General features: G+C 60.5%; 1 protein-coding gene across 1 annotated transcript; it reads left to right on the top strand.

Annotated features, from left to right (window-relative positions):
• Positions 1-1,312: 1,312 nt before the first annotated feature.
• Positions 1,313-10,961, top strand: USP36 (ubiquitin specific peptidase 36; the record flags this gene model as incomplete). Its single annotated transcript, XM_082008297.1, has 18 exons — positions 1,313-1,565; positions 1,639-1,860; positions 2,677-2,787; positions 3,089-3,191; positions 3,839-3,906; positions 4,289-4,359; positions 4,762-4,844; positions 5,167-5,278; positions 5,579-5,719; positions 6,014-6,114; positions 6,411-6,537; positions 6,816-7,493; positions 8,155-8,282; positions 8,847-9,362; positions 9,641-9,807; positions 10,226-10,393; positions 10,623-10,738; positions 10,830-10,961. 18 exons carry the CDS (start codon positions 1,313-1,315, stop codon positions 10,959-10,961), a joined length of 3,297 nt encoding a protein of 1,098 aa, XP_081864423.1.
• Positions 10,962-10,981: the final 20 nt, after the last annotated feature.

A 10,981-nucleotide genomic window follows, 5' to 3' on the forward strand; every position in this document is an offset into this window, starting at 1 on the left:
CGATGTGGGTGGCACTGGCACGTGCGCCCGCCACCCCTTACCACAGCTTTGGGAGCGTGCCGGGAAAAATCCCCGCTGCCCCACTCCAGGGGCGTTTTCATGCTGTGCGTCCCTGGGAGGTTTAAGATGTCGTACTGGACCAGTCTGGGCAATTGCAACATATTAAAGAGAAAAATTAAAAAGAAAAAGAAAAAAAAAACCCCAACCTCTAATCAATCCCATATACGACTCCTGTTCGCTTACTGTATGGTTATATCATATGTGCCATTTACTCCTGTCGCTGCTGGTAGTCTATCTTTGAGTTTAATATTTCCACTTGTTTTGCCACCGGCTGTATGGTTCCTGTGCTGTAATTTCTGTCTCTCCTCGCCAGGCGCTGCAGTCGCCCCGATTTCGTGCAGGGTGTCTGCGCCGGGAGCTCCCGGGCAGGCGAGAGCGGCGGCGGCGGCGGCTCCTCCGGCTCGCCCGGTGGCCCCGGCTACCCACCAGCCCAGAGCGGAGCGGACCGAGCGCGCTGCGCGTTGACTCGGAGCCGGCGGGACAGCCGCCGCTGCGGCGGTTCCGCGGCCCTATGGCGCCCGGCGGGGCGGGGCGGGGGCGGGGCCAGGCGCCTGCGCACAGAGACGCGTCACAAGAGCCGAGTTGTTACGCTTGCGGCAGGCCCCGCCCCCTTGCCGTTGTAGGTAACGCGCAAGTGCGGCTCCTCCCTCAGTCCGTTTCGGGCTGCGGAACGAGGCGGACGGAGGAGTGGGAGTGGCGTCAGTGGGCTGAGCCTAGTGAGCGCATTCGCTGCAGAGGCGAGGCCGGTGCTGTCCCCGCCCCCTTAAGGGACAGGCGCGGAAGGAGTTTGTGGCGGCGGCGGGCGAGCGGCTGTCTCCTCTTTAAGGCGGTGACACGTGCGCGCGCTGGCGAGGACCCGGATGGTGAGTACGGGACGGGACAGCACGGGATGGGATGGGACGGGACGGGACGGGATGGCCCAGCCTGTGCTCCGCGCCGCTCTCCCCTGCCCTGTCCGCGGGGCCGGCCGTGGGGCGGGCGCGGCGGAGCGCCGGTACCGGGCGGGCTGCACGTGGCGACGGGCGGACCGGGGCAGCGCGGCGGCGGGCGGGAGGGCGCGATGCCCGTAGCGGCGGCGGGCGGGGACCCGTTGAGGCCTCCGGGGTCCGCGGCGGCGGGGCCGGGGCTGCGGCGGGCCTAGGCTGCGGCCTGTTGCCCCGGCAACGCTCGGTCGCGCGCCGGGCGCGGAACGGGCCGGCGCCCCCCTCAACCGCCCGTGCCCTCCCCGCAGCCGGGGCCGCCGGGGCCCGCCATGCCGATCGTGGAGAAGCTGAAGGAGGTGCTGAAGTCGGGCCGGCGGGAGGCGGGCGAGGACGGGGAGCTGGGCCGGTTGCTGGCCACCTCGGCCAAGAAGGTGCTGCTGCAGAAGATCGAGTTCGAGCCCGCCAGCAGCAGCTCCTCCGGGCAGCAGGAGCTGCTCCCGGGGAAGTATGTGCTGCTCAACCCCCGGCCCGAGGCTGCCGGCTGCCACCGCGACACCAAGGAGGGGCAGCCCGGCAAGCAGGGTAAGGCAGAGAGGGCGAGGGGGGCCCTCCCCACGCTCCGTGCTCCCGCGGCTCACTGCCCCTCTCCCCGCAGGCAGTGACCATGCCCCGCGGGACCTGGGGGACGGGGTCTCTGCACCCCAGAAGGTGCTATTCCCTGTGGAGCGCCTCTCCATGAAGTGGGAGCAGATCCACCGGATCGGCGCCGGGCTGCACAATCTAGGGAACACCTGCTTCCTCAACGCCACGGTGCAGTGCCTGACCTACACGCCGCCACTTGCCAACTACCTGCTCTCCAAGGAGCACAGCCGCACCTGTGAGTGCCAAGGCCTGGCTGGGTGGGCAGCAGGGCTGGGGTGGCTTCACCGGTGGGGAGTAGGAGCGCCCACTTGTCCTGCTCCCAGTGCTGCGCTCAGCACCTCTGCATGTTGCTCTGGCAAGGGGTGTGCAGGTGTCAAGGTGTGCCTTCTCTGCTCCCTTCTGCCTGTTTCTCCATTGAGAGGCCATTCCTGCATATAGCTTGCTTTTCCTGGCCGTAGCAGCGTTCCCGAACTCTGCATCCTTGTGTCTGAGGAGGCTTTGTCTTTGCTGGGTGTAGCCAGGACAAAGACAGGTCCAACAGGGTCTGCTGGCTTCCTGGTGGCTGAGCTGGGGGTCCCAAACAGTCCCTGTCTGTGGGGATTGTGTGAGGGCAGGGCAGAAGGCTGTGTACAGGCAGCAGGTGCTGTTTATTGGTGATTTTGAAATGGAGTCCGGTGGGCCCTGCTCTGAGCTGTGACCAAGGGGAGCACATGGGGCTTGCAGGTGCATCCGTAGAGCTCTGGTGGGATCTGCCCCTCAGGACCGACCTGTGGGCTCCTCCAGCGAGTACCTGTGACCATCCACATAGGATGCTGTCTCGTTGCGGGGAGGGTTGCAGTGGCTGGTACCGTGACTTGGGCTGTGCCAGCCAGGGGGGTGTGTGCTGGTCCCTGTGTACCTGGGATGCCCCAAAGCTGTGCTTGAGCACAGAGCTTGTAGGAAAATGGAGCACGGCTGAGCGGTGTTGGACCAGAGATCCCCCGTTCCCTGTACTGCCTCTGTCTCTCCTGGGTTTGTCCCCAACATCCTGTCTTCTCCTCTCCTGCTCCAGGTCACCAAGGAGGCTTTTGCATGATGTGCATTATGCAGAAGCACGTGATCGAGGCTTTTGCCAACAGCGGCAACGCAATAAAGCCAGTGTACTTCATACGAGACCTCAAGAGTAAGGATGGCTGCCCTCCCTTCCCATAGCCATGCAGGAGAGCAGTGACTAATGCAGGAGCAGAAACCTTTGAGATCGGGGCAGCTCTTGGCAGACAGCTCTTCTGAGATGACTCACTGAGCCTGCCAGGGGCTGGTGACTTCATGGGCTGTGGTGGGGCTTCCTCCATGGCCGGCATGCATCTGACGTCTGGTTTGAGTTGATGGGGCTCAAACCGTGGAGTCCCTGCCCCAAAAGAGAGGGAGGGAGGGCCTGCATCTGTTGCAGCACATGCTGGGGCTGATTCCTCCCTCTCCTGCAGACATTGCCGAGCACATCCGCTTTGGCAGACAGGAGGATGCACACGAGTTCCTGCGTTACACCATCGATGCCATGCAGAAGGCCTGCCTGAATGACTGTACCAAGTATGTGGGGCCTTTGATGGCCTGTCACTGCTCTTCTCTGCTGTCCCCTCTCTGGTCCCCTGCGCCCGCAGGACAGGACTGTGGGGTGACTGTGTCCCCCAGGTTGGACTCATAGAGGGAGGTACTGACTCCAAGGGTCCTTGGGTGGATGGCCCAACGCTCTGCCCCGCTGTGTCACAGCTCTGGGCTGTTCTCTGCCTGCTCCCTTCTCCTGACTCCTCTGCCCCAACATAGCTGTGGTCCCATTCCCAAACCCTGCTATGGGTTTATATCCTGTCCCAATTGCCAAGGAATCCACGTGGGCTTGCTAATTCGGCCCCAGCTCTGTGGCTGTGGGCGAGCAGTTTTCCCCTGGGCCCCCTGTCCCGGGAAGCCTGCGTTGCCTCTGTCTGCAGTGCCCAGCTCTAAGCTCTGGCCAGGCGTTTCTGCTCCTTCTAGAGGAAGGTGCGCATTGGAGCCTGGTGCCACCCCTTGAGCTCTGGCACTGGGGGAACAGACTGGCAGGGGCTGCAGCTGCCCTCCACTCCTGGAGCTCTGCAGCCTGTCTGTTGGCCAGAGCACGCAGGGGAGCTGTCCTGAGGGCACAGTGGTCCGTGGGGCTGGCCATTGTGGAGGGGCGATGTGAGATCTGGCGCTGCTGTCTCTAGGTTGGATCGCCAGACCCAGGCCACGACACTGGTTCACCGGATCTTTGGCGGTTACCTGCGATCCCGTGGTGAGTGCTGGCTGCCAGGTCCTGGACCTGTGACTTTCAGGGCTGCTGTTTCCCTGAGAGCCTTGCAGTAAAAATCTTTTGGAAAAATTGCTAAGCATATGTGAATTACTGAGAGCTGCAGTTGGTCAGTCTTGCAGAACCTGTGGGTCATGACCCCTGCTGTGGTGATGGAAGAAGCTGTTGCCAGCTATCTAGCAACACTTGCTGTCCCAGCACATAGTGGAATTGCCAGCCTTCCTCCTTGCCAGGCTGTGAATTCTGGTGCTCACATCCCAGAGCCCAGGCCTGGAGAGGGGGAATGCTGCAGCTGCCTGTGCTGTGCTGGGGTGGTGCTGGGTGCAAGTTTTGTGCCAGGGTGTGCTTATTGCTCTTTCTTTTGTAGTGAAGTGCTTGGTGTGCAAGAACTTCTCGGACACCTATGACCCTTACCTGGACCTGTCACTGGAGATCGAGGTACTGCAGCAGGGTCGATGATGGGGGGGAGCTCTGCTGTCATGGGGGTTGTTCCTGCAACCGTATGGTTACTGCTCTCAAGGCTCCTTAGCCTGCCAGTGTCAAAGCACAGTGCAGGCAAGAGGGAAGCAGCTTCTGTTGTTGTGCTGCCTTCTCTGCCTGGCAGAGCAGTGCCTGTTGCCTGAGCATGAGCCATAACTCCCCCGTTGAGGCTTCATGGTGTTGGGGGGCAGTCCAGCCATTCCTCACAGAACGCTGGCCAGTGCCTAACTGGTGGCAGGCTCATGGGCTTGATGTAGTCTGTGGCTCTGTGTTATCTCTCGGGGGTCAGCATCTCAGCGGGGAGCTGGGCTGCTGCTTGGACAGGCCACTTATGCCCTGACCTCTCCTCTGTCCTTGCAGCAAGCTGCAAACATAGTGCAGGCACTGGAGCTGTTTGTGAAGCCAGATATGCTGGGCGGAGAGAACGCCTACATGTGTGCCAAGTGAGTGTGTGGGGCTGGGGGTGGGAAGGGGCCTGTGGGTGTGCTGGGGGGAAGCAGGTGGAAAGCCTGCCGCAATACGGGAGGGCTTCTCTACCTGCTCCATGGCTAAACTGGAAGCTGTGGAAGCCTGCGATGAAGGCCTCCTCAGCTCCCTCCTCTCATGAGGAGGACCTGGGGCAGCAGACATGGCTGTGAGCAGGTGCCCTGGAGTGGTGCCTGGTGGTGTCAGCAGAGTCATTTCTGTGGGGTTTGCTGCTTGGCCAGGGCTGGCAATCATCTTGGTGGTGGAACAGCTTGAATAGCTCAAGTTTTTCCTGTGCAGATGTAAGAAGAAAGTGTCGGCCAGTAAACGCTTCACCATCCACCGAGCCTCCAATGTTCTCACAATCTCACTGAAACGGTTTGCTGACTTTGGTGGAGAAAAAATCACAAAGGTGAGTGCTTGGCAATCCAGAGCTGGGGCTGTCTCCTGGCCTGAGGCCCTGCTGTCCAGAGCAGGGTGGGAGGTGGTCCTGTGTACAGCACAAACTTTGCCTCAGTCCTGCAGCTCTTCCCCAGCTGTGCAGTGTGGTTGGAGTTTGGCTCATCCTGGCATCTTCCTCCCCATGATTGTGGCTCGGGGAGAGCGGGTCCCCCTCCCTCAAGAGATGGGACTCGTAGGGCACCTGATCTTCCCTTGCTCTAGCAAGAAAGCTGTCTGCTGTGCAGGCTCCTGACACATCCTCTCTCCGCAGGACGTGGGGTACCCCGAGTTCTTGGACATCCGCCCTTACATGTCTCAGAACCACGGGGATCCTGTCATTTATGGACTCTATGCAGTACTGGTGCACTCTGGGTACAGCTGCCGTGCAGGGCACTACTACTGCTATGTGAAGGTGAGCCCAGGACACTCTCTTGGCATCTCTTCTGGGCTGGGTGTGCGTGGGTCCCTGTAGTGCGCAGAAAGGAGCCCGCTCAGCAGATGTGCATGGTGTGGAGCTCTGGATGGGGGGTACAAGATGTGCTCCACAGGAAGTGTGGAGGTTTGCTCTCACAGAGTTCCCTTGCCTGCCCTGGGCTGCCTGTGGGTTTTGGGGAGAGGAGCTGTGCTGATGGGTGCTGTTCCTACTGCTCTTCAGGCCTGGAGAGTCCCCAGACACAGCCTGACCCCGTTCTCTCTTCTTCCGCAGGCCAGCAATGGCCAGTGGTATCAAATGAACGATGACCTGGTCCGCTCCAGCAACATCAAAGTGGTCCTCAACCAGCAGGCCTACGTGCTGTTCTACGTGAGGTGAGAGTGCCCTGTGTCTCCTGGCCTCTCTGCCCCATGCTTTCAGCATTTGGGACAGGGCTGGTAGCATGTGCCTGCGTGTGGGAAGGAGCTTGGCCCAAGTAGCCCCAATGCCTGTGTGCGTGCACTGGCTTGGAGGAGGGTTGCGGGGAGAGGTCCAGCCCTTGTCATGGTTTTGCTGTAGATCAAGAGCACCTCACCTTGGACCTTCTTGCTCCTGTTTCTTGTGTGCAATGAGAGTGTTCCAGTTACTCAAACCCTTGCAGTTAACAAGTACGCTTCTCTGCCTTCACCAGACTCCCCAACCCCAAGAAGAGCTCGGAGGAGCCCATTGACAAAGCTGCTGGCCACGCTGGCAACACCTTTGATCAGGTCAAGAAAACTCTGAAAAACGGGCCCCTGTCTTCACCACTGATGGGCCAGGTGAGTCCTGAAGGCTGCTCTCGGCCAGTGCTCTCGGGAGCTGGGAGCTGCTGCCCCTCTGTTTGCTCTGTTAAGGGCAGGTGGGCTGCAGCTTCGCAGGGAGGCAGGCGCACGGCTCCAGATGGGCTGGTGTGAGGGAGGACGGTTTGCAGGAGGAATCCTGCTGGGCCAAGGGTTCCTGTGTGTGCCTGGGGAGGGACAGGGAGGGCAGTATCGCTCTTTGACCTTGGCTCTTTGAATTCTCCTCTTGCTGAACTTCTCTCTTTCTCTTTGTCTAGAGACCAGATGTGCTGCCAGGGAAGAAACGGCCAGGGCCAGAGGATGTTGGAGTCCCTGTGGCCCGCAGCACTTCTGGGATGAGGCCGAAGCTGCCAAACGGAACTGGTCCACAGAAGCTGCCTGCTGGGTCCCCGTCACCCAAACTGCCTCTCAAAGCCACCCATACGGCCACAGCGCTGCCTGATGATGCAGCCCGGAGGCCCAAGAAGGCATCCTCCTTGCCACAGCTGCCTTCTGCACCCAGAGCAATTCAGGGCTTCCGCAACACCAGCAATGCAACCAGGGACAAAGCGGAGCTGACCCAGCAGGGCTCCTGGGACAGCAAGCAGCCACCTACCTCATCCAAGCTGCTGCTGGAGCCCAGCCCCAGCCAGCTGAATGCTGCGACCCTGGAGAAGGACTTCTGCAGCAGCAGTGCTGCCAGCCCAGCACATGGCACAGTGGGGAAGCTGGCCAAAGCATCCCAGAAGGCCAAGAGCAGAACCAGCAGCTTCTGCACCTCTCAGGAAACAGACTGTGGCACAGACCTTGCTGCTGGCCCCAGCGCCAAGCCGTCTGCCCCCAAAAACTCTAAGCCGGCGAAATTGAAATCCTCCCTGTTGGCCAATGCTGCTCTGGCGCCGAGCAGCACTGTGTCACCACCACCCGCCAAGAAGCCGGCACTCTCTGCCAAAAAGGTGAGTCTGAGCTTCTGCTCGAAGTCTTCACTAGGCACCTTGTGCCTTCTGTACTGGGGCTTTGTGCTGGGGGCAAGTATAGAGCTAATGCTGGATATCTTGCTAAGCTGGAGGTGAGTGGCAAGAGCCCCTCAGCCCCAGGGCTGCAGCAGTTACTCTGTCCTCCCTCTGTGTCGGGGATGCGAACAACAGCAGGGGCCCTGGCCCTGCACCCCGAGTGATGCAGGAGAAGTGGCTCCTGCCTTCTTGCTCAGGATGGAGGGGGTCTGTGCCAGTCCCTGCAGTGGGGTGGCCTTGCCAGCTGTCTCAGGGTAGCGTGTCCCCTGGGGCAAGTGGAAGCAGGTGACACCGCAGCAGGAGGGCTTTGGAGTTGCCTCCTCCCTGGGCAGCAGCGTGGACTGGCCCTTTGGGTGCCGCTGTGCAGCCAGAACTCAGGACAGTTTGCTGGGGTTTCTGTTCTTTAAATTTCCTTCCTTCCTTTTTTACTTTGTGCTTCTAACTGAAAACACTTCTGATTCTTCTATCACCCCCCATTTTCCTCCCCCCATCTGTGTCCGTTCCTCTCCTCTTTCTCTGGGCTCCCCTTTTTATTTTCTCCTCTTGGCTCACGGAAACTCTTTTCTTTAGACCACCGAGTTTTTATTTATGTCAATAACTGCAGGGCAGCACCACGCAGAAGGTGAGCAGAAATGACCAGCATGCACAACCTCGCCCACAGTCTGCTGACCACACCTGCCCCATGAACACCACTCACCCTGACTCCACTCCCTTGCCTTTCGGCAAGTCGAGGTAAGCAGTGCCAGTCGCTCCCAGGCTCCTGCATGGGAGCAAGGCCAGTAGCAGCCTTTGGGTACTCCACGAGGCAACTGGCATCGCAGCTGGCTTGGGCGGCGATTTTGGCAGCCGGCTCTCTTGTTCTCCTGGGCTGGCAGGGCTTGCACTGGATCCTAGAAGCAGAGCAGTTTCTCTGACTGCCGGCACAGGGTGGGAGGGAGCTTTGCAGCCTCTGACCACGTACTAGTGTCGTGTGGGATCAGGAGGCACCAGCCTGGTCGAGATCTTGCTCCGGGTCTCTCTTGTAACCTTCACCATCAGCATGTGCTGCAGCAACACTCACTGTTTCCTAATTCCCTGTGGGACAGCGTGTGCCCTGTGCGTGGCTGGCACGGGGCAGCTGCAGAGTCACTGTGTGCGCTTGCAGCTGCTGCTCAGAGAGCAGGGTCTGATTCAGATCTCATGGCTGAGATGGTACCAGTTGGGTTCTGTGCTCGTGCACCTTGGGCTGGGGAGGAAGAGAGGAGCTCCTGCTCCTGACTTGGCTTTCAGATCATGTCCTCTTTTCTTGTCCTTCAGGCTGTCCTCATCTGCTCTCAAACTGCCAAATCCTGAAAAGCTTGCCTTCAGCTTTGTCCTCAACTCAGCCCCTCGGCTCCCAGCCTCCCCCATGACCAATGGTTCCACTGCCCACCCTTCTCACCACCTTCCTCCCAGCAGCAGGGAGAAGGGGCCCAGCCAGGTCACCTCTGGTTCCTCCAAAAAGAAGCAGCGAAAGGAGCATCATGGAGCAGATGGCAGCCCTCGTGCTCGGGTTGTGAAGGATAAGGATGAAGTCTCCAGCCCCCCCAGGAAAAAGAATAATCTTGCTCAGGAGGGCTTGGTGTCCCTCATGGAGAAGGATGCAGCAAGCAAGGGCAGCAGCAGTGGCCGTGAGGGGCCAGGCTGTCAGGACCTGAAGAGCAAGCCCAAGCAGCACATGTCAGACCCTAGTACTTACCTGGATGCGGAGCCCATCACCCCCTTCAAGAAGAAAAAGAAAAAAAGGAAAATGGAGACAGAAGAGTGTGGCTCTGGGATGCTGTCCTTGGGCAGGTGAGGGCCTAGGCACAGGTGAGAGCCCTGCACACCTCCGCTCTGCCTGAATTCACGCTCCCTGGTCTGCAGCTGGGTGCCTCTTGTCTTCTGTGGGTGGGACGAGCCCTGTCATGGAGCCTGGACCTGAAGCGCTGGCTTCCTGGGGCTGGTTTCACCCCCTCCCTGAGTGCAGTGCTGGGGTGCGGGTGTCCCTGCCTCCCATTGTCCTGCGGGGAGCTCAAACTCATCCCCCTCTGGTCTGGCCAGAGCAAGCTGACCTCTGCTGCCTTTCCCAGCGTTAGGAAAGCTGAGTCAGAGCCCTGGAGGACAAAGCAGCAGCAGCGCATGGAGGCTGGTGCTGGAGAGAGGGAGCACCGCAAGCGCAAGCGGAGAGAAAGCCTCAACAGCCTAGCTGCGGAGCGGCCGTCTACTGGCGGCATCCGCGCTGCAGACTGCACCCCAGGTATGACTGTGTGCCTCTTCCCTGCCTGCTGCCTGGCAGGGGAGAGCCGGCTGCTCGTCGGCCCACGCAGCCCCTCGCGCACTGGTGTGCAGTCCCCGGTGCTTGCTGGTCCCCACAGCTGCCAGGTGGTGCCCATCTTCCTGACCCCCATCCTCGCTGCCCTGCCCACAGGCCTGCGTGCTGCTCGGTTGTACCCTGGATGAGGGTGTGCTCCACTCCAGACTCATGGGGATGGGATGGTTCACTCCCAGCTCCTCCCTGCCCAGGACAGGCCCCAGTGTACCCAAACACCTTGTGCCATCAGGACCTCATTAGTCGCAACAGTGTCTCCTGGAGCGAGATCTGCCTTGAAGATGGAGCGACACAGAAGCTCCCTCTGCTCCCTTTGGCTTGTCCTCACCCTGCCTTCTTTCTGCAGAGGCAGCATGGTCCCAGGACAGTTGGACTGGAGATGGATACAAGCACTGCCTGGCTGCCCCGAACCCTGAGCCCAGCCATGAGGTTGGCACAGCACGTGGGAGCCAGGAGTCCAGCGTAGTGGAGGAGCTGCTTGGGCACTCCCTGGACAAGGCTTATGGCAAACAAGGTAATCCCTCCTTGCCTGGGTGGGCGAACAGCCACGCGCCTCCCTGCGCAGGCAGCTGCGGGGGCTCCTGGAACCAGGCAGATGCACCTGGCTGAGGGGCTCTGGGGGGCCCCCCAGAGTGGGGTGCTGGCGGGAGGGGCTCCAGCTGCTGGCCCAAGCTGGGGGCCCTGCACAGGTTGGTGCAGCGGAGCACAGCATGGTGCTCCATGCTGACCGCACTGCTCTGCAGTCTTGACCTGGGAGGGCGAGATCTCCGCTGTCAGCCAGGATGCCATTCAGGACGCAGCATGTGCCCGGAGGAAGACTGTCATCGATGAGTGGGACGAGGAGTTTGACAGAGGGAAGGTGGGTGCTGGCCATGTCCTGGGCCGGGGTGGGTGGGAGGAGGCAGAGGCCTCTGTCCTCTGACCCCAAGAGCCTTCCTGCCTCTGCACAGGTGAAGAAGATTAAAAAAATGAAGCATGAGCAGAGGAGACAGTTCAGTCCCTTCCAGCAACTGCAGAGCAAGCACCATTTCTGCTCGGTGGCTCATCCTGCCAAGGAGGCAGGCCTGAGCCATCGGCTCTGAGGTGAGTGAGCTCAGGGGGG

The sequence above is a fragment of the Phaethon aethereus genome (genome assembly GCF_964289735.1).
Source record: "Phaethon aethereus genome assembly, chromosome: 18".
In the NCBI taxonomy this organism is placed as follows: Eukaryota; Metazoa; Chordata; class Aves; order Phaethontiformes; family Phaethontidae; genus Phaethon; species Phaethon aethereus.